Source organism: Hemitrygon akajei, chromosome 1, assembly GCF_048418815.1.
Source record: "Hemitrygon akajei chromosome 1, sHemAka1.3, whole genome shotgun sequence".
NCBI classification, from domain to species: Eukaryota; Metazoa; Chordata; class Chondrichthyes; order Myliobatiformes; family Dasyatidae; genus Hemitrygon; species Hemitrygon akajei.
The window spans coordinates 47,429,798-47,454,186 of NC_133124.1; the positions used below are offsets into that span (position 1 = coordinate 47,429,798).

General features: G+C 40.3%; 1 protein-coding gene across 1 annotated transcript in view; it reads left to right on the forward strand.

Moving 5' to 3' along the window:
• pcmtd1 (protein-L-isoaspartate (D-aspartate) O-methyltransferase domain containing 1) overlaps positions 1-8,700 on the forward strand; it is a 91,294-nt gene extending 82,594 nt beyond the window's left edge. The window contains exon 6 of the mRNA XM_073042553.1: positions 6,842-8,700. Coding sequence (XP_072898654.1) covers positions 6,842-7,212 — 371 coding nt within the window. The 3' untranslated portion in view covers positions 7,213-8,700. The remainder of the gene's footprint in view (positions 1-6,841) is intronic.
• The last annotated feature ends 15,689 nt before the right edge of the window (positions 8,701-24,389 follow it).

The window sequence follows — 24,389 nt, forward strand, 5'->3', positions numbered from 1 at the left end:
TGGGCTGAGACCCTTTGGCAGGACTGGAGAAAAAAGGATAAGGAGTAGAGTTAAAAGGTGGGGATGGGGAGCAAGAAACACAAGGTGATAGGTGGAACTGGGAGGGGGAGGGTTGAAGTAACTAGCAGGGAAGTTGATTGGTGAAAGAGATACAGGGCTGGAGAAGGGGGAGTCCGATAGGAGAGGACAGTAGACCATGGAAGAAAGGAAAGAGGAGGAGCACCGGGGGTGGGAGGGGGGGATAGGCAGGGAATGAGACAAGGTTGAGTGAGGGGAAAGGGGATGGGAATGGTGAGGTGAGGGGGGCAGCCATTACTGGAAATTCGAGAAATTGATTATGCCATCAGGTTGGAGACTAAGACGGTGTTGTTCCTCCAACCTGAGTGAGGCCACATCACGACAGTAGAGGAGGCCATGGACTGACGTAGCAAAATAGGAAATGGAAATAAAATAGGTGGCCATTGGGAGATCCCACTTCTTCTGGTGGACAGAGCGTAGGTGCTCAGTGAAATGGTCTCCCAATCTACGTTGGGTCTCACCCATATACAGGAGGCCACACTGGGAGCAGCAGACACATTATATGACCACAGGAGAAATGACACAACAGACTCACAGGAGAAATGTCTCCTCGCCTGGAAGGTGGTGGGATCCTGTTGGAGGTGGTGGAAGTTCTGAAGAATTATTGCTGGACAGAGAGGCTGGTGGGGTGGTAGGTGAGGGCAAAAGGAACCCTATCCCTGATAGGGTGGCGGGAGGATAGGGTAAGAACAGCAGATGGGCATAAAATGGAAGAGCTGCTGTTGAGAGCAGCCTTGATGGTGGAGTAAGGGAAGCCCCTTTCTTTGAAAAAAGAGGATTTCTTCTTCGTTCTAGAATGAAAAGCCTCATCTTAAGAACAGATGCAGCGGAGAGAGAGGAATTGAGAGAAGGCAATGGCGTTTTTACAAGTAATAGGGTGGGAAGAGGTATATAGCCCAGGTAGCTGTGAGAGTCTGTGAGTTTATAATAGGAATCAGTAGGTAGCTGTCTCCAGAGATAGAGACAGTGAGATTGAGAAAGGAGAGGGAGGTTTTAGAAATGGATCAGGTAAATTTGAGGGCAGGGTGGAATTTGGAGGCGAAGTTGATGAGCTCAGCATTGATGCAGGAAGCAGCACCAATGCAGTTATCGATGTACCATAGGAAAAGTGGGAGATGGACACCATTGAGGCTTGGAACATAGACTGTTCCACGTAACTGACAAAAAGCCAGTCGTAGTTGGGACCCATGCAAGTGCCCATGGCTACACCTATTGTTTGAGGGAAGTGAGAGGAGCCAAAGGAGAAATTATTAAGAGTGAGGTCAAGTTCCACTAGACAGAAGAGAGTTCTGGTGGAGGGGAACTGGTTGGTTCTGTTGTCCAGAAAGGAACAAAGAGCTTTGAGGCCTTTCTGGTGGGGGATAGAGGTGTATAGGGACTGGACATCCATAGTCAAAATATGATGGGGGCCAGGGAACTTGAAATCATTGAAAAGATCCAAAGTGTGTGAAGTGTCACAGATGTGTGTAGGGAGGAATAAGACAGTTGAGGTATGCAGATATGAATTCAGTGGGGCAGGAACAAGCTGAAACAATGAGTCTACCTGGACAAGTAGGTTTATGGATCTTGGGTAGGAGGTAGAAATGGGAGGTCTACCTGGACAAATGGGTTTCTGGCTCTTGAGTAGGAGGTGGAAACGCTAAGTTCATCCAGCATTTTGTGTGTGTTGTCTCGATAAAGTCTGTTTGATTCTACCTAACTAACATCATTACTGTACTGCCTTCAGTGTTCCACCCAGATGTATTAAAGTCCTATATTGCAAAATTATCATTTGATACTTTGGATGTTGGTCTCAGACAGATGTATCCATTTTTCACTTAAATCATCATTCTTGTAATAAATAACTTTGTAAAAAGAATTTGTGTACACTTAAAGACAGAATTCCTTAGCAAATTATCCAGCTATCCCTGAGTGTAGAACTCTCAGCATACTATTCAATGCTGATCTGATCTTTGACTGCAGTTCATTCAATCACAATATTTTATTTTCTATCCTCTCAATTATAGTGGCTGTCTGTAATCATTCCTTGTTCCCTGTGCTGTTAGAATCACACTGTCTTTCCAGGCCTGCTTGTTTCAAAATCAAGTTGGAAAATGTTCCAAATACTTAGCAGGGCAGACAACATGGAGATAAGAAATTAGTTAATGTTTAATTCTCATACTGCCTGATCTGTTGAATTTTATAGCACTTCTTTCAGATTTCCGGCGTTAGCAGTTTTTTTGCATTTTGACTGCTCCAAAACTGTCTCAGCAAATTTAATTCCATAAATTTATGCTGGTTTTTTGCCATATCCTTCACACTCCTGCTTTCCCAATGCTAATCTACCCTGGCATATAGTTCCTTAATTTTTCATTTAATAATGTCAACTATTTATATATATCATGACAGGTTTTCAGAGCTCACGTTTCCTCCCCTTAAACCCTCATTTTTCTTGCTTGTCACTGCCCTTTAACTTTTTTTTCTGACTCTGTGTCTTCAGCAGCATCCTTCCCCATTAATGGTTGATTTGCTTGGTGTAATATCAATCCTTATGTCTCTCTGCCTATTCTTTCAAGATCTCCTAGTATATTCTATGTTTAGTACATCACAAAAACACATTTATACACTTCTCACTGCCTTGGTAAAGCAAACAAAATAATCAAAATACCCATCCACGTGGCATCTTTTCTCCCTTCACATAGACAGAAGATACAACATCCTTTAAGTATGCACCACTAGGTCCTAGAACTGTTTGTTTGTATGGATTCTTGACTTCACAGCCATCGTGGCCTTGCACCTTCTTGTCTATCTGCCTGCACTGCACTTCCTCTGCAATTGCAACACTTTATTCTGTTGTTATTTTTCCTTTATACTACCTCAGTGCACTGATGTGATGAAATTATAATTATGAATGGCATGTAAAGCAAAGGTTTTCATTGTATCTTGGGAAGGTTATTGGAAGCTTTTCTAAGAGCCTAGTTATATGAGTATTTGGATAGATGGGACTGATTAGGGTCAGTCAGTATGGCATTGTGTGTGGCAGGTTGTGTTTAATCGATCTTATAGAGTTTTTGTGAGGAAGTTACCAGAAAAGTTAATGAAGACAAGGCAGTGGACATTGACTATGTGGATCTTAGAAAGGCATTTGACAAGGTCCCACATGGGAGGTCAGTCAGGAAGGTTCAGTTGCTTAGCATGAGGTAGTAAACAGGATTAAATATTGGATTTTGTGAGAAGCTAGAGTGGTAGTAGATGGTTGCCTCTCTAACTGGAGGCTGTGACTAGTGGGGTGCTGCATGGATCAGTGCTAGGACTGCTTTTGTTTGTCTTCTATGGCAATAATCTGGATAATGTGGTTAACTGGATCAGCAAATTTGTGGATGACACCAAGGATAGGGTATGTAGAGGACTGCGAGGAAGACCATCAAAGCTTGCAGTGGGATCAGGTGGCAAAATGGGTTGAAAAATAGCAGATGGAATTTAATGCAAACCAATGTGAAGTGTTGCACTTTGGGAGGACCAGCCAGGGTAGGTCTTACACAGCAGAGCAGTAAGGAGTATGGTAGAACAAAGCGATTTGAGAATATAGGTCCTTAATTCATCGAAAGTGATGGCACAGGTAGATAGGGTCATTAAGAAAGCTTTTGGCATATTGACCTTCATAGATCAAACTAATGAGTGCAGGAGTTGGCATGTTATTTTGAAGCTGTTTAAGATGTTGGTGAGACCTAATTTGTAGTATTGTGTGCAGTTTTAGTCACCTACCTACAGGAAAGATGTAAATAAGAATGAAAGAGTACAGAGAAAATTTACAAGGATGTTGTCGGGATTGGAGAATCTGAGTAAATAGGAAAAATTGAATATGTTAGAACTTCATTCCATTGAATATAGAAGATTGAGAGGAGATTTGATAGAGTATAGAAAGGGTAAATATAATCAGGCTTTTTCCATTGAGATTGGGCGAGACTACAAATAGAGGTCATGGGTTAAGGGTGAAGTGTTTAAGAACGTGAGAGGAAACTTCTTCGGTATGAGAGCCTTGAGAGTGTGGAACGAGCTGCCAGCACAAGTGATGGATGCAATTTCGATTTCAATGTTTAAAAGAAGTTTGGAAAGGTACGTGGATGGGAGGAGTATGTAGAGCTATGGTCTAGGTGCAAGTTAATGGGATTAGGCGGTTTAAGTGGTTTTGTCATGCACTAGATGGGCTGAAGGGCTTGTTTTTGTGCTGTATTTTTCTATGACTCAATGACTCTATATGTGACTCATTTACAGTACCCTGTAAAAGTATTCATCCCCGAACCCTTTGTTCACATAAATAAGTGTTAAAACTATGGATTTTGATTAATTTAACTGAGAATTTTTATTTGTGAAATCACATGCTCCTTTTTAACAGTGGAGTCCAAAAACCAGGGAAAATTGTAAAGCATGAAAAACTAAAAAAATCAAAAATAAAAAAGTCAGCATTTTAAATTATTCATCCCCCTTTGCTCACTTGTTTGTTCAGCCACCTCACACAGCTATTACAGCCAGTAATATTTTTGGATAAGCGTCTGTTAGCTTTGCACAACATGGTGGAGCAAGATTTGACCATTCTTCCTTGTAAAATTGCTCAAGCTGTGTCAGATTAGTTGGGGAGAGGCAGTGGATAGAAGTTTTGAGGTTTTGCCAGAGATGTTCGAAGAGGTTATAAGGTCAGGACTTTGACTGGGTCACTTAAGGACATCATTTTTTTTTCATTTAAAACCATCCATGGTTGCTCTGGCAGTGTGCTTTGTCCTGCTGAGAGATGAACCTCCTACACCATTTAAGCTTTTTAACAGAGGCCAGCAAGTTTTTATCAGGATCTCTCAGTATTTAGCAACATTAACCTTCCCATCAATTCTGACAAAATTTCCAGTCCATTCTGCTGAAAAGCAAGCCATCACGTGATACTACCTCCACCATACACCATAGGGATGGTGTTACCTGGCTGATGTGCAGCATTAGATTTGCACCATATGTAACGCTTAGTGCTCAGGACAAAAAGTTCCACTTTATTCTCATCTGACCACAGGACCTTCCACTTCTTGACACTATCTTCTAAGTTTTGCTTTGCAAAGTCTGTACGGGCAAAGATAGGCTTTTTTTTTAGCCAGGGTTTATTCCTTGCCACTCTTCCATAAATACCCTTTTTGTGCAAGGCCTTGGAGATTGTGGAGCCATGAACTTTATCTCCAGTTGTGGCCACTGACTTCTGCAGCTCATTCTGAGTGACTGTTGGCATCCTAGTAACTTCTCCAACAAGTGCCATTTTTCTCTGGTGATTATGTTTAGAGGGGTGATCTGACCTAGGCAACGTGACAGTAGTTTCACATTTTTTTTTACTTTTTCATAATGGATTACACTGAGATCCAAGGTATTTTCAGTACCTTGAGGTATTTCCCCAGATTTGTGCTTCTCTATTATCATTTCCCTGACTTGGTCTTGAATGTTCTTTTGTCTTAATTGGTTTGGTCTGCTGAAAGTAAACCATACTGTTGGAACTTACAGAGAGATGGGATATGTATTTATTCAGGTGATCCTCCAATTTTCTGCATCAACAAATTGGGTAATATACAGGATTGCACCTGAGGAATGTTAGTGTAGTGATTACAAAGGGGATGAATACTTCTTCAACTTCTCAATTTTGGTTTGTAAATTTTTAGTAAATTGTTGACAAGTTTTAGAATTTTTCTTTTGATTTGACATGATGTACAATGTTTTGTAGATTAGCTCAAAAACCCAGCTTCAATATGTTTTAAGTTTAGAAAATAAGACAGTAAAATGTGAAAATAGTTGTGGGTGCTGAGTGTTCTTTTCAATGCACTGTGTGACCAAAGGGTTGGGGTTTAAATACTTTTACAAGGCACTGTAATTATTATTTTTGGGATACACCACAACCAAATGGAACATTTTATTTAACCTGGTAACACACACAAAATGCTGCAGGAACTCAGGAGGTCAGGCAGCATCTATGGAGGGGAATAAGCAGTTGACATTTCAGCCTGAAGCTCTTCATCATGACTGGAAAGGAAGGGAGAAGAAGTCAGAATAAGGTGGGGGAAGAGGCAAGTGTATGAGCTGGCAGGTGATGGGTGAAGCCAGGTGAGGAGGAGGGAAGGTAAAGGGCTGAAGAAGGAAGGAATCTGATAGGAGAGGAGAGTTCATCTTTAGCCCTTTTTTTTCCATCTATGACTTCCCAGCTTGTTATTTATTGTCCCTCCACAAACATACCTTCCCCTCTCACCTGGATTCACCTATCACAAGCTAGCTTGTATTCCTTCCCTTCCCCCTACTTTCTTATTCTGTCTAGTTCCTTCTCCTTTCCAGTCCTGATGAAGGGACTTGGCCCAAAATGTCAACTGCTTCTTACCTCAATAGCAGCTGGTGACCTGCTAAGTTCCTCCAGCATTTTATGTATGTTGCTCAGGATTTCCAATATCTGCAAATCTCTTATTTTCTTTTGTCCATACTTATTGTTCAGTTGAGCTCTTATCACACCTTCTTGTGAATTTCACTAATGGTGGAACAGTTTTGTGTGACATGGCTCTTTTTTATACTGAAAATCTAAGCAGAATGATTAAAATAAACTTTTAAAATATATTTAAATTGCATGCATGTAGCTAGGACTAATGTTCCACACGCATTAATTCCACTTTATCTGAGGAATATATACATAGCTTGACCTATTGTGTACATTGCCAAAGAAATAAGGTAGCATAATGCATAAATTAAATAAATATGTTATATGTTGTTTCAATAGCACCAGTAACTGTAAGATGCCTGCAGGACTTGGCAAGAATTTACATTCGGCGCAATCTTAGAAACTTGATAAATCAAGAGACACAGGCCAAGAACAGTCTTCAGAAAGTTGCACCTAAACGGAAACGCAAGAAGCTCCGCAGACGTAAAATTGATACCTACGTGTTTGTAGGCAATCAGTTGATACCTCAGCAGTTTGACAGTGATGATGATGACAAAATGGAAGAAGAGAACAGAGAGGAGGAAGAAAAAGAGTTAAATGAAGGTCTCAAACAGGAAGAAGCTCCTCCAAATTTACTTCGGGAGAGAATTCTGAGTTTGCCACTACCAGAATCTTTGAAAGCATACCTGACATTTTATAGACAAAAGTAGCACTGAACAAAAATAATCTTAAGTTTTGTCCACTGATGTGTCTGTTTGAGGTCTCAACTGTAGCATTTTTTTTCATATAATCACTCCCAAAAAGCAGTTTGAATATAAAACGTTAAATGATAAACCATATTCCAGATTGGTGATTACTTTTAATTCATTGACTAAGGATAACTTATTAAGTCCCTTATTAACTAATGAACTTATTAAGTTCACTGGCAAAGGAAATGTTAAAATGCTGTATGCATATTTAAAAATTCAAGCAAATCTTCATATTGTACATATTTGTATGAGAGTAACATTTTGAGAAGGTGAATGATTTCGTATTTTCTAAGATGAGCTGAAATGTGTTATTTTTAAAGTTGCGTAACATTTTAAACATTTAAATGGTGAACATCATTCAATCTCACTAGATTAATCATATTTGCAGGTTTACTTAAACTATTAACACTTCCCTTGGTTAGTCAAGCACGTGAAACATACCTTAAATAACAGACATAAAGCAATGTATTTGTTTAACGTCAAAATCTCTCAATCTAAGGAAAGATTTTTTATTGCAATCCAAAAAACTGTCCTCTTGGAAAAGCTTGGTTTCAATATGTGGATTTAGCTATACCAGCAGTTGTTGGTACTTGTACAACTACTTACCAATAGCTATTCCCACAAATAATATCTAGCAGGTTCTGCAAATGGATATTAATTACTGTTATGTTTAGACTCAAAACCTTATACAATGTGCTTATATAGCAATGCACTTTAGAACTCAAAAATTTAAGCTTGCCAAGACTTTTAAACTTTTTGACAAAAACTTGCTTTGTGGCTTCTTATTTTCTAATTCTGTTCTTCCAGTGTTAGAACAGTGAAATACTGTTACCTTTATTGCTTTGAAATTATTTTGAGATAGTAAATACACTTAAACAATACTCTGGGATATTAGGGATTATGTAGCAAATTTGCAAAAATGTTGAGTAAGGCAAATACTGTAGCCACTGAGTTGCTTACTAAAATATTTGCTCATTTGCACCTCTCCGGATTTCTTAGTTGGTGTACAGCTCAGGGAGAGGACACAGAGGGATATTTTCTTTATGCCATGTACAGTAGATTATTACAATATACCAGGGTGATTAATCCATCATGGATTGTGAACCTGGTGATAAAACTTGGAGTGATATTCAGGTAAATATTAGACTTTTTGTACAGACATTGAAATTCTTTTTTCCCCCTGCACTGTCATTTGATCTATTATACAGTAGTTTAAGACAATAGATGTATTTTCATAGTTACATAATTTTCTGTAACTTTTTGATCAAGAAATATAAATTCCTGTTTAGAGGTGTTGCTTTTGGTGTTGGAAATATGCTTGGTTTCATTTCATACAATTAGTATTTTTCAGCTGAATTGCAATTCTATGAAAGCTCAATTTAAATGAATAAGTTGCTTATGTAAACATTGATTTGGGAAATATTTTGCAATAAAATTGATATTCTTGTGTTTTGGTTGTGACATCTCTATAATACTTGCCTTTTGCACGGTTCAGATGTAAACTAGTTATATCATTATAAAAAGTGCCAGCAGAATGGCGCTGATAAAACGAACAACTCCATTGGTTCCTTTTACAGCCATTGGATTGCAAACCCTACTGTAGTTCACTATTTAATGCCAGAAAATTGCGACAGTTTATATACAATTCAGTCAATTGATATAACTAGTTTCCACTTTTATTTTCTAAAAAAGAACTTGTTCAATTGGACACTGAATTTATTTTAAAAATGAGGAACACCTTCCATGTCGCTATATAATTAACGTTTAAAACAGCTCCATCTACAGGCAAAACTGCTGCAGAATTGTTGCATGATAGGTGGGGAGAAGCAAGGAACTTACTTTTTTAAAAGCTATTTGAGTATGTTGGATTTTACCACCTCAGCTGGTCAGCATCTCAGCTCTTAGGACCAGCATGCTGTTTAGCTAATCATGCTCACAGGGTCCATATGTCGCACTGTCAGGAACTTAATAAAGTCTAATGTGTGAACACATTAAGACTGTAGAAGGAATGGTAACCACAAATTAATTCCCCTTTTGTTTAATTAAGATAATTAATTCTAATAGGTAGGTAAGAAGACAATGTCACAATGAAATAGTAAATTCACTGTGAGTCTAACAGTTTTAAGTTTAAAAACACTAATAGCAGTTTTATTTATTAATGGTGTCTTAAGTATTCTTAATTTTTAAAAAGCTCTGCACAGACAACATACCAGGCTGAGTACACAGACTGTACACACCAGCTCACTGACGTCTTCACAGACACCTTCAACATTTCACTCATCCAGACTGCTGTCCCCATGTGCTTCAAATCAGCCACCATCATCCTTGTACCAAAGAAATCTACACCTTCAGAACTAAAAATTACTGCCCAGTAGCACTGATGACAATCATCTTGAAGTGTTTTGAACAGCTAGTAATGTTTAAAAACTCCGTTCGTGCCACACTGGATATTCACCAATATGCTTGCCAACAGAATTGCTGTACAACAGATACATAACACCTGTCATGCACCTATCCCTGGCATAGCTAGAAAACAAGGAAACTCACGTCAGAATGCTGTTTCTGGATTTCAGTTTGCCATTCATCGCAATTGTCCTCATAGGTGAATAAACTCTGACTGCACAGTTTAAATATACAAACGTGTGTACCACTGTGCAGCAGGATGCTGGACTTGTAACAGAACTCAGACAGTCAAGATGCACAGCAGCTCCTCCCTCCCCATCATCCTCAACACAGGTGCCCTCCCCCCCCAGAGGGCTGTGGCTGAGCCCACTGCAGTATACCCTGCTCACACATGACTCCACGGCCAAACATCTTAAATAATCACATTCAAGAGAAAATCTGCAGATGCTAGAAATCCAAGCCACAGGCACAAAATGCTGGAGCAACTCAGCAGGTCAGGCAGCACCTATGGAAAAGAGCACAGTCGACATTTCAGACCAAGACCACTCATAAGGATTACATTGTCAAGTTTGTCGATGACACGACACTTGTTGGGCTCGTCACCAGTAATGATGAATATCCGACAGAGAGGAGGTGAAGAACCTGGTGCCAGTCAAACAAGACAAAAGAGATGGTTATCGACTTCAAGAGAACGAGCACCACTCACATCCCTCTTTACACCAGCGGCACAACTGTGGAAACTGCGATCAGTTTTAAACTCCTGTGTGAGCATATCTTGCATAACCTCCAATGGTCCCAGAACACATTTTAGTCAGGACAGATGACCACTTCCTCTACTTTTTGAGGATGCTGAAGAGTGTTGGACTTTGCGCTTCAGTACTCGTGAGCTTGTACAGATGTGCAGTGGAGAGCTTCCTAACATGGTACGGAATCTTCACTGACAGGAAAGCTCTACAGTGGGTTGTCAAAACTACCCAACTCATCACCAGCATCAGCCTACCTGCCATCAAGGACATATATACAGAGAGGTGCCAGAAAAAGGGCAGCAATATCATGAAGGATCCTACCCACTCTGCTCATGGACGGTTTGTGCCACCTCCATCTGGGAGGATGCAACGTAGCATCCATGGCAGGACACCAGAATCAAAATCAGTTACTTTCCCCAAGCAGTTAGGCTGATCAATACCTCCACCCACTGACCCACCCTCCCCACCACAACTTCATCGTTTCCTGACAGAGTCACTTCATGTACAGACACTCCTGTGCCTCGTGTTACTTCATGTATGTACAATCAATCTATGTACATAAAACTATCTTATGTATTTATATTTATTGTGGTTTTTTATTATTGTGTTCTTTATCTTAACATGCTTTTCTGTGCTGCATTGGATCTGGAGAAACAATTACTTCATTCTCCTTTACACTTGTGTACTGGAAATTACATTAAACTGTCTTGAAATGTCTAAAACTTTCAGGATCATTAAATTTAACTAACATTAACAACTAAGAAGCCTTGGGATGTGGAATTACTGATAGTCAAGACAATGAAAGAAGCAGAGTTTGCCATGCCACTTATACTCAGATATGTCCTGTACTGTACTGGTGATCCAAGTGAAACTGGGCTTGGAATCCTAATGCAAGAATGAATGTGCTCAGGGCAAGTGACCACTGGGCTCTGGTGGTTTACCAGCAATAGATCCTGCCAATGCGCGTGCACATGCACACAACACACACACACATACAAAGACGATTGGCTGAATTACATGAAAATTGACTTCGAAATAGATAAGAAAACTAACATGTGGCTAAAGGGCTGGTTTGGGAAAGAATTCCTGATGAATTATACTGTGCAACTATGCATTTGCAAAAAATAATGTAGGGAAGAGATAGCAGCAGAATACACATTTTTAATTATTTGTTAGAAGGAAATAATGGTACCAGAGGGCTGGTAGACAGCTAATGTAATACCTATTTAAAAACAGGGCATCTTATGTTTGAAAGACGTGGGTTGGTATGTTAATTAGTCACAGTAAATTGACCTTAGTTTGTAGGTGAATGGTGAATTCCTGACAGAGCAGAAGGGAATGTGGTGGGGGGAGGGGGAAGATAGGAAACATGAAAAATTAGTCAAATCCGAGGTTATGTTTATTGTCATATGCACAAGTACCTCTATGCACAGGTGCACCGAAAAACTTGCATTCAGTAACATAGTATCATGTAAGTAGCATTCGCAAGAAAAACATCAAAATATTTATAAGTAAGATTAAAATCAGAATTTAAAAAATCAATTTTTTGATTTATTTGAGTATAGGCTTAATAGGCACTAAAATAATCAAATGTCAAGCTAAAAAAAATGCTCTGTATCAAATGAATGAAGGACCCATTGCCAGAGAGAGTGGTTGAATTTTGTAGATATTTATAAGGGGAGGCTAAACAAGTAAATAAGGGATAAATAAATATGTGGATTTAGATAGAAGGCTATGTTGAACAATTTGGGCTGAATGGCCCATTCCCATGTCATATATCCCACGTATCTATATAAAATCTCAGGACAACTACTTAGGTAATTGCTAAAACTGAAGATGGGTCCATCTTTGAATTTTTTCCTCGCATTTTTGAAGGTATTGATTCAAATCATTCAGTCATTTGGCTCAACCAATTGGAAAATCGGAAAAAGGTGTTCCCATCTTGAACCAATAACTGAGCTGTGAAACAACAGGCCTGTACTCTTTGCTGCTGCCTAGGGAAAGGTTCTGAAGGTATTAAACAGAAAACAATAAGCAAACAGCTGAGAAAACATGGTTTCAGAAGGGAAGATTATACTAACCAAATATGATTTTCTGTGGAGATTACAAATCTAATGGATAGAAATTTGAGTGTAGAGGGGCAATTTAACTTTTGCAGCCAAGCAAAATATGAAGAGAGGCAAGTTGTATTCCTACTTTATGCAATAATTTTCTTCTTCAATGGAGTGAAAAATACTGGTAATGACCTGCTTGCCCCTTGACAATAGAAGTTATAATTAGTCCCTTTGATAATATCCACCTGGAGGTTAGGAAGACATTCAACACCTTTTCAAATTATACACTACTGAACAAGGATCCCAAGACGTGTTGCAAAAAAGCACTTAGCATCTTGATCCAGAAACTACCTTTTTCCCTTTTCTTCACCTTAGCAAATTTGTATTGTGGCACAGTATTTAAATCAAGTTCTTCATTTCACTCTGGAGATTTAGGGTAAAAGTCCATCACTGCATTGTCATATTGTCTGCATGCCTCACCTCCCTTCATTCTGTGAAGATTGTAGAGTCAAGGGTTAAAAAATTGATAGATTGAAGTTATGTCATTGAGATACCGCACCTAATGCTAGATCTACTAAGGTCATGCATGCTTCTCTGGAAAATTGCCCCATATCTATGCTTAGGCATAGATATCTGGACAAAGGAATCCATGTCTACTAGATAGCTTCTCTTGACTTTTCCTCCACATATATTGAACTTACAAAGGAATCTTGAAAATTGGTGTCATACACCTTATAGATGCAATATTGGAATTTGTGTCTTCTGCACCTGGATAGAACTTCAATCAATTATTTTAAATGAATCTGCACAGACTTGATTCTAAGAAGTTTCTACTATTGTCCACTAGGTGACACACTTGTGAAAATGTCTTTTTGACTCCCAGACCCACACTCAGTGACACTTCATTAGGTATAGGAGTAGAAACTAGTGTGGTCTTCTGCGCCATAGCCCATCCATTTCAAGGTTTGACATGTTGTACATTCAGAGCAGCTCTTCTGCACACCACTGTTGTAATGCGTAGTTATCTGATATACCTTCATCTTCCAGCCAGTTTGAACCAGTCTGGCCATTCTCCTCTAACTTCTTTTATTAACAAGGTATTTTCACCCACAGAGCTGCCACTTACTGCATGATATTTTGTTTGTTTTTCACACCATTCTCTGTAAACTCTGAAGACTGTTGTGCGTGAAAGCCCCAGGAGATCAGCAGTTTATGATCAACAATTTCGGCTGGCACCAACAAAAATTCCACTGTCAAAGTTGCTTAGATAACATTTCATCCCCATTATTATATTGGTCTGAACGACAACTGAACCTCTTGACCGTATGTGCATGCTTTTATGCATTGAGTTGCCGCTGCACAGTTAGCTGATCAGATATTTACATTAATGAACAGGTGCACAGGTGTATCTATTAAAGTGACCACTGAGTGTGGATGTGAGAAATTACTTCTTCCTTGTGTTGATTATTCCCTGAAACTGTTGCCTCCTTGCCTTTGGCAATCCTTATTTCATACAACACCACTGTCCACTGGTAATAAGTTAGCAGACAAATGGACAGCATTTTCCTTGACATAGTGTTGGGGTTAATTCGAGACTGCCATTACAGGTCAGGAGTGGCTCACGTAACACACATAATGTTAGGAGGCCGGAATGCGAGGGAGGGGGGAGCGAAACTGGGGACCCCGCTACACCGATACTATTAGTGTCACGCGATTCAGTAAACAAAAGAAACAGGTAACTCGTGAGCATATGGCTGCGGGCCAATAAGATGGACACAAGTGCCCGATATTACCTAATATGTAGCGGGGTTGTGCTGGGGGGAAAAGGGGTATAAATAAGAGCAGATTGTAAGGGGAAAACAGAACGCCTTCTCCAGCGACTCCGTGGATTCGCTGTGCCAGTTACGAATTCTGCAATAAAGCCACGTTTTGTAATATTCCGGTGTTAGTTGTCTCTCTTCCTAAACGAACACAGGGCAGAATTTCAAGCCCAACAATAGTGTTTGGTCACTCAGCCACCTATAAAATCCCGAGGACTCAACCAATTGCAGATCCATTGTCTCAGTCTTTGTACCTAAGCCAAAGACTTGATTCAGCCTGGTCCTTGGCAGAAAGGCTCTGATCTCAAGTCTGATGGGATACTTGACATCTTATCTCCAGCTACACTGTACACTTTGACGTGAAGTACTGATGAAGAGATTGCAAGTTGTGTGTATTCATTGGAATTATTATGTTGACTAGAGTGATAATAAAGAATATGGTGATGCCGTATATCTCATAATGATGAAAAACAACAATTGCAGGTACTGAAAATATAAAATAAAACAGAAAAAAAACCTGGAAATTCTCAGTCAGGCAGTATCTGTGGAAACAGAGAAAAACAGAGTTAATGTTACAGATGGAACAGCATCTGTTGTGAAACTCTATGACTGGATTATTTCCAGCACTTTGTCTGTATCCCAGGACATTGTTCTAGGATTTGTTCAGGGCAGTGTCAAATGTCAAACCACCTCCAGGTGATTCATTAGAGACCTTCCTTTCACCATTTCAAATGTGGAATATTTGCTGATAAGACCATGAGACCATAAAACATGGGAGTAGAATTAGGCCAATCAGCCCATCAAGTCTGCTCTGCCATTCCATCATGGCTGATCATGGATTGTATTCAACCCCATACACCTACCTTCTCAGCTCTGACCAATCAGGAAACTATCAATTTCTGCCTTAAATATACCCACAGACTTGGCTTCTACTGCAGTTTGTGGCAGAGCATTCCACAGATTCACTACTCTCCAGCTAAAAAAATTCCTCCTTACCTCTGCTTTAAAAGGTCACCCCTCAATTTTGAGGCTGTGCCCGCTGGTTCTGGATACATCCACCATAGGAAACATCCTCTCCACATCCAGCCTATCTTGTCCTTTCAACATTCAGCAGGCTTCAGTGAGATAACTCATTCTTCTAAATTCCAATGAGTACAGGCTCAAAGCAGCTAAACTCTCCTCAGATGTTAACCCCTTCATTCCTGGAATCATCCTCGTGAACCTCCTCTGGACTCTCTCTAAAGACAACACATATGGGGTCCAAAACTGTTGACAGTACTCCAAGTGCGGCCGTCTTTTAAAGCCTCAGCATTTTCTCCTTGCTCTTATATTCTATTTCTCTTGAAATAAATGCCAACATTGCATTTGCCTTCTTTACCACAGACTCAACCTGAAAATTAACCTTCTGGGAGTCTTCATGAGGAGTTCTAAGTCCCTCTGCACCTCTGATGTTTGAATTGTTTCCCCATTTAGATAATAGTCTGCATTATTGTTCCTTTTACCAATGTAACCCCCTATATCGCCTAAGGCTCTCTCAGCTCGTTCTCGTCTAGGGGGACAGCCTTCGGCCCCGCCAAACTGGGTAATCAGCTTGTGTGGATGCTGTGTGACGTCCCCGCCTCACCAGTGTCCGGACACATCAACATTAATGATTCACGAACCTCAGTCACCCCCACATTTGCCTCTAAGAACTCAATTTTCACTGACAAACAACCGTCGTCTGGATAATCACCGGCACTGGTACCCCAATATCATATTTCCCAAATCTGTATTCCATCTGCCACTTTTTTGCCCATTCTTCCAATTTGTCTAAGTCCTGCTGCAATCACATTGCTTCCTCAGCACTACCTACCCCTCCACCTATCTTTGTATCATCGGCAAACTTTGCCACAAAGCCGTCAATTCCATTATCTAAACCATTGACAAACAATGTGAAAAGTAGCAGTCCCAATACTAAACCCTGAGGAACACCACTAGTCACTGGCAGCCAACCAGAAAGGACCCCCTTTATTCCCACTCGCTGCCTTCTTCCTATCAGCCATCCCTTTATCCATGCCAGTATCTTCTTCCTGTAATGCCTTAGGATTTTATTTTGTTAAGCAGCCTCATATGTGGCACCTTATCAAATGCCTTCTGAAAATCCAAGTAAATGACATCCACTGCCTCTCCTTTGTCCACCCTGCTGGTTACTTCCTCAAAGAATTCTAACAGATTTGTCAGACAAGATTTCCCTTCACAGAAACCATGCTGACTTTGACTTATTTTATCATTAATCTGCAAATACCCTGAATCCTCATCCTTAATAATAGACTCCAATACTTTGCCATTCACTGAGGTTAGGCTAACTGGCCTATAATTTCCTTTCTTTTGCCTTCCTCCCTTCTTAAAGAGTGGAGTGTCATTTGCAATTTTCCATTCTTCTGGGACTATGCCTGAATCAAGTTATTCTTGAAAGATCGTGACCAATGTACCTGCTATCTTTTCAGCAACCTCTCTCAGGACTCCGGGATGTAGTCCATCTGGTCCAGGTGACTTATCCTCCTTAGACCTTTGAGTTTACCTCACGCTTTTTCCTTGTAATAGCAATGGCACTCACTCCTGTTCCCTGACACTCACTGACTTCTGGCACACTGCTATTGTCTTCCACAGTGAAGACTGATGCAAAGTATTCATTAGGTTCATCTGCCATTTCTCTGTCACCCATTGCAACGACACCAGCATGATTTTCCAGTGGTCCAGTATCAACTCTCACCTCCCTTTTATTCTTTAAATAACTGAAAAAAACCCTTTTAGTATCCTACTTTATATTATTGGCTAGTTTGCATTCATATTTCATCTTTTCCCTTCTTATAGCTTTCTTTGTTGCCTTTCGTTGGATTTTAAAAGCTTCCCAATCATCCAAATCCCCAATCATTTTTACTACCTTATATGCCCTTTCCTTGACTTTTACACAGTCCTTAACTCCCTTTGTCACAGTTGCGTACCCCTGTCATTTGAGAACTTCTTTGTCTGTGGGACATATCTATCATGCACCTTGTGAACTTTTCCCAGAAACTTCAGCCAACTTTGCTCTGCCATCATTCCCGTCAGTATCCTCATCCATTCCACCTGGACAAGCTCCTCTCTCATGCCTCTGTAATTCCCTTTATTCCACTGTGATACTGATACATGTAACTTATGCTTCTTCCTCAGAAATTGCAGTCTGACTTCAATTATATTAAGACCACTGTCTCCTAAGGGTTCCTTTAGGTTAAGCTCCGGAATAAGATCTGGGTTATTACACAATCTAAGATAACATAATCTAAGGTGATTGCACAGTTCAAAATTGTATTTCTACTCACACAGCATAAGCAAAACAGCATTCAGAACTGAATTGTTAAGTGACAAATAGCATTTGCCATTTCACACAGGCCGTAAAAATAAAAGAGAAAATGATAGACCGCTGAGCCTGACATCAGTGGTGGGAAAATGATTGAAAGATTTTCTAAGGGCCTGGATATACAAGGGCTGGCTAGGGATAGTCAACACACAAAAAATGCTGGTGGAACACAGCAGGCCAGGCAGCATCTATAAGGAGAAGCACTGTCGACATTTCGAGCCGAGACCCTTCGTCTAGTCCTGACAAAGGGTCTCGGCCCGAAACGTCGACAGTGCTTCTCCTTATAGATGCTGCCTGGCCTGCTGTGTCCCACGAGCATTTTGTGTGTGTTGTTTGAATTTCCAGCATCTGCAGATTTCCTCGTGTTTGCTCTAGGGATATTCAACATGACTTTGTGCATGGTAGGTTGTATCTAGCCATTCTTATAAAGTTTTTTTGAGGAAGTTACTAGGAATGTTGATGAAAGCAAGGCAGTGGATGTTGCCTACATGGACCTTAACAAAGCAGTTGACAAGCTTGTGCAAGGGTGTTTAGTCAGGAAGGTTCAATTGCTTGGCGTTCACTATGAGGTAGTAAATTAGATTAAAGATTGGCCTCGTGGGAAAAGCCAGAGAGTGGTAGTAGATGGTTGTTTCTCTGATGGGAGGCCTTTGACTATGGAGTTCCTCAGGGATCAGTGCTGGGATTATTGTTGTTTGTTACCTATATCAACAATCTGGATGATAATGTAGTTAAGTGTATCAGTAAGTTTACAGATGACGCCAGAACTGGATGTGTAGTGGACAGTAAAGAAGGCTATTAGAGGTTGGGTTAAGGGTTAAGGGTGAAAGTTGAAAAGTTTAAGGTGAACATGAGGGAAAACTCCTTCATTCTGAGGGTCATGAGAGTGTGGAATGAGCTGCTGGCACACATGGTGCCTGCAAGCTCAATTTCAATGTTTAAGGGAAGTTTGAGTAGGTACATGGATGGTAGGGATATGGAGGGCTATGGGCCGGGTGCAGGTCAATGGTCATAGGCAGTTTAAATGGTTCAGCATGGATTAGATGGGCCAAAGGGCCTGTTTTTATGCTGTACTTTTCTATGACTCTATTTATGTCATACTAGAGTCAGGCAATGATCGGGTTCAGCAAAAGAAAAACTAACCAGCTCTCATGATGTTGGATTGTCTGTCAAAAACATTCTGGTTTAGGGTTTTATCTTTGCCAGAAACAGGACTGGATGAACCACATGAGAATAAGATAAACACAAGTTAATACAATAGATGACACACTTCCAAAATCATTTCACAAGTCAGGAATGTGACAGTATACCCTTCATTTGCCAATTAAATGCAGCTCAGTGCCATCCAGGATGTAGCAACTCATTTGACTGATATGTCGTCCACCATCTTAATCACTTAGCACCACAGACAAAGTGCTGGTGGAACTCAGTCAGGCAGGGGAATAAACAGTCAATATTTCAGGTTGAGACCCTTCATCAGGACTCCAATGAAGGGTTTCAGGCCAAAACATTGTTTATTCCCCTCCATAGATACTACCTGAGATGATGAGTCCTGCCAGCATTTTGTGTGTGTTGCTCAAGATTTCCAGCATTTACAGAACCTCTTACGTTTGTGATCCTAATTATTTACTCCCAGCAGACCATGCTGTAATGTGTACCATCAATAAAACACAGAGCAGCAATGCAGCAAACTCCTTTAATATTTTTTCACAGTAATGACCTGCATAGCCAAGAAAGGCAAAGGCAGTAGATCCATGGAAGTAACATCACTTTCAGTTTACCTACAGATTTCCACCCCACACCAGCCAAGAAGCATATATCCATTTCTGCATGATTGGTTCAACGTCCTGAAAATCTGTACACAGCACAGTTGTTGTTAATACCTTCACCATCCAAAGTGAAGTAGATTATCAATGTAACTCGCCACCATCCTCTTAAGGGTAATAAATCCTCGCTTTGCATGTGACATCCATATCCTTTGAATAAAAAGCTGAAAAACACATCACCTGTGCTGGATCCTGCTCACAAAGCACTCTACAAGCCAGCTGCAGCAGATAGTCAACCCTTAACCCAACCCCAATAAGTATGGTCCCCAATTGAATTACTACTGCAGAGACGTCAAGTGAAAATTGGTGAGACTCACCTTAGAGTGCAGCGTTCCTCTGAACTACTAACATGCAGCTCCATAAACTAGATTATCTCTGCAACGTCAACACAATTCATTTTTAATGAGAATGCAAGGAAATAGACATACAAATATGCATTACAATAGCTGTAAAAATAACCTTTTCATTCAAAAGCTCTTTACATCTTAAGGCTCATTTACAAAAAAGCACAGAATTGACTGAATTAAGGTAGAATTATGTTTCTTTATTAGCAGATCATGTTTCAATTTGACTTTCATACTCACAAACAAAAACAAAGAAACTCACATATCAAAAAGAGAAATAGCTTTTAACATGCAGGTATATTTTAAAATTTCTCCTGAAATGAATTACACAAAAACAATTCTAAGGTTACAGAATGAGAATATTTGGGACTTGGGATGATAATTTCCAGGAATTCCTATCATACAGCCTTAGTGGTACATTCTAAAAAGAACAAAAAAGAGCTTTAACCAGTGACCAATCTGGACCTTGGAAGCTTTGAGAGGAGGGGAATTCACTCAGGACCACTACCTGAATAGAAAAGCCAGCTATGAATCACTACAGTGAAAAAGAGCTTTGACCAGCGACCAATCCGGACAACAAAAGGAGGGGATTTCACTCAGGTCCACAGCCCGAGTAGAAAAGCCAGCAGTAAAGTACAGCAATAAAGAGCTTTAATCAGCAACAAATCGGCATTTGGGATTGATTAGCAAGAACAAATTAAAAGAAGGCAAGTGCAAATGCAGCGGCTGTCATCTGAGTGGACAGAGTCAGAGTGGTGATCTTGAGGCTTTAGCTCTTCAAAGCTTCAGTCAGAGAAAGCAAAGGAAAGAAAAGCAAGGAAAGCTCAAGGTTAAGTTTTTTTTCCCCTTCATTTTTTTATATCTGCTTAGCTGGGACACTAGAGATGCCAGGTAGGATAGTGAAATTCTCCTCTTGCAGGATGAGGGAAGGCAGGGAGATCTCCAGTGTTCCTGATGGCTACATCTGCAAGAAGTGCACCCAGCTACAGCTTCTAGCAATCCACATTAAGGTGTTTGAGGTGTCCAGATCATTTGACAGGCTGAAGGGGTGATAGATAGGACATATAGAGAGGTAGTTACACCCAAGGTGCAGGACACAGGAAACATGGTGGCAGTCAGGAAAAGGGAAAAGGGTTAACGAACCAGTGCAGGATATCATAGTGGCCATCCCTCTCACCAAGTGGTATATCAATTTGAATACTTTTGGGAGGGTTGTACAAATGCAAATTAAATAAATTAATTAATAAATAAATAAATAGATAAACAAACAAATAAAACAGAGAATCGCTTATTTGATATACAAATTACAAAAGAGATATATAGGTATCAGTAGAAGAGGTGTTTGTTGTCTTGACAAATCAGGTGAACGAAACCCAGGGCCTGAGGTGTTCATTTAGACCCTGAAGGGATGCAAGTACAGAATTTGCAAGGGCCCTAGCAGAGATGTTTCAATCATCCTTAGCGGTAGGTGAGGTACCAGTGATGTTTGTTCTTAATAACAACAAACTTACCACAGGTTTACATCAGAACATTTTATTACTGAGCTGCTGCTCAACCCAATGTGCACACAACTACGTCACCATCAAACGTTCTAGGTGAATCTGTCGCATTGCCCACTGGGAGCTGAAGTTCTCTATTGGGCACACATAATATCACATCTTGCCCCTTGAAAGAAACACAAACACAATACTATGTCCTCATAAACCTGCAAGGAACAATAATCCTTTCCTACAAAGACAACTACATTCCGTAGCTGGTCTCTTTTCCTTTTTTTTCCCGAATTTTCAAACGTTGAACTTTTCAGCTAAAATTACAATGACCACCCACAGGCCACTATACACTCATCAACTTTTAATCAGTCTCTGAGGTGGTTTAATGGTCCAGAATCATGATCTCAGATTCACACTTGATCTCCAGGCTTCAGAACTGGTAGGCTTCTTGCAGCCTTGTCGTGATACTGTTTCTGTTTTTTCTTTCCCTTTCACTTGAGCCAATTTAACCTGTGTGCTCCTTTAGGTGTCAACAGCTTCTCGTGCATTGGGAAGTTAGTGTGTATGCATTGACCCATCAGCATTTGGGCTGGTGAAAGACCATTCTGCAGTGGTGCACTTCTGTAAATCATGGCACATTTTTTGGAAATCCTCATGGGACAGTTATTCAGTGGTTTGGACATAACTGAGACCAGTGGTTTATGGTCTGTCTTCACTTCTATAGCTTGTCCATAGATGGCCTGATGGAACATTTTGTATGCATATATGCTGGTGAGAAGCTCTTTCCCTATCTGTGCATAGTTGGCTTCTGCACTTGCTAAAGCCCTTGATGCATAAGCCAGAGATTGCCATGTGTCATCATGCTGCTGCAGTAGTACTGCTCCAAGGCCGTACCGGGATGCATCCACCTAGATTCTAGTACACCTTTCCGGATCATAAAACTTCAGCACAGGCTCTTCTGTTATGAATCTCTTCAGCATCTGGAAACACTTCTTGCTTGTGAGACCAAATTCACTCGCTTTCCTGCTCAACGTAGGACTTAAGTGGTGCTAACACAACTGGCAGTCAAGGGATGTACTTAGCCAGGTAGGTCACCATCCCCAAGAAAAGAGTCACTTCCTCCTTCATTGAGAAATTGGTCACAAAGTGTATCTGCCATTTTTTTGTTCCCCATTACTACTTCTGTATCATCACTTTCTTGTGGTTCAATGTCCATCCCTCCCTCTCTTTTATGCGCTATAGTCTGAAAAATCTTCTGGTATTGTGCTTTATATTATTATATAAAAGACAATACCAAAAGATTTTTGGTATTTAGCTTACCTTTATATTTCATCTTTTCTCCCTTTATTGCTTTTTAGTTGCTTTTTGTTAGTTTTAGAGCTTCCCAATCCTTGAGATTTCACCAGTTTTTGCAAGGCTATATGCTCTCTTTTTTACTTTTATGCTGTCAAAACACAAAAATACAACTGCAGATGCTGTGGGTCAAAGAATACGTACACAACGCTGGAAGAACTCAGCAGGTCAGGCAGCATCCGTGAGAAAAGAGTAGCCAACGTTTTGGGCCGAGACCCTTCATCAGGAATCTGATGATCTGAAAATTGATGAAACACAAACTGCAATATCTACTTAGAACTACAAAACTATGTTTATTAGGACAGAACGGAGCAAGCATTAAAACACTTATTTAGGCGTGTGTGTGGGCTAACCTCCCACACACCTGCAATTGAGCACACCTCCCACTCAATTGCAGCGCCATTCACCACCAGCCCATTGGTGACGTCCCAAAAAACCACTCCCAATCCCCTCCCCCCGACTACTCTACTTAGATAAACTCTCCACTGATGAAATGCTGCAGCAAGTAGACCAATACATTAGCACCAGCTCAAACTTCTGAGTTGGAACCAATCATCACTTGTCTCTGCTCTTCTTGAGCCCTGCCCATTGTTCAACTAAGTTTCATGTTCCCACGGTTGATCCTACAGTATTGCATTCTCACAGTGTATTCCCACAGTCGTAATCAAAGCTTTTGCAGCCAGTTCTGGTATATTCAAGACCCCAGTGGTGGTGAGGCATTCAAAAAAGCACAAAGATTAACCCTATCAAACTGCAAAGTGAATTCTATCATATTATGGTCACTGTCTCCTAAGCCTTCATTTACCTTAAGATCCCTAATGAATTCTGGTTCATTACGCAGCACCAAATCCAGAATTGCTTTCTCCCTACGCAACTACAAGCATCTATCTGCAATATTAGCCCGGCTTGTTCTCCTTCCCCATTTTCTTTTTCCTTGTGTTTTCTCTGTTTAGGAGTAGAGGAGATGTTCAGCCTAACCCGCTGGGTAAGTCTTCCTGCCATTTTGCAACTTCCATGTTCTTTAGTCTTTGTTATTTTTTCTATGGTTTCATCCTCTATTGCTCATTGATCAAATAACCTTGTTTACAGCTTATCCCCATGGTCACCCCAGATTTTTAACAATAGTGACATCTCCCCTCTGCCATCCAGTTTTCTGCTTTTGTGATCTTTTCAGTGCGAATAAAGAGACATTGACCTGAAATCTTGACTCATCTTCTCTTCCCACAAAGGCAGTTTCATCTGCTGTTACACCATTCTGTCTGTAGAGGGCAACATTGGCTTTGTAACAGTATTGCTAATCTGCTTTCAGTGTTTCCATATTTTTGGTTGAGTCCCTGACTTTTTATACGTGCACCCAGATACTACTTATCACATACGCAGACTTATCTATATTATCTATCTTCTTTGTTGTGATAGAGATTTTATATTGAATTTAAGCATGGTGCCCTTGAGTGGAATAACAAAAAATCCCATTTAAGAACTACATATGAATTTCAAAAAAGCTCCATTTCTAAACATACACAAATAAACTGGTATAATTTATTATTTAGTAATCCTAAACGGAATACTGTGGAACTTAGCCAAGGGTTAGCTGAGCTTGACTGGTCTGCTTCTGATTAGAATCTGGGGTCGGACATTACAAATGGCTCTCGGGAAATATCAGGTCTTCTCATGTACGTACATCAACCTTCAGGAGAAGTATGTAGTTTCAAGAAAGCCAGTA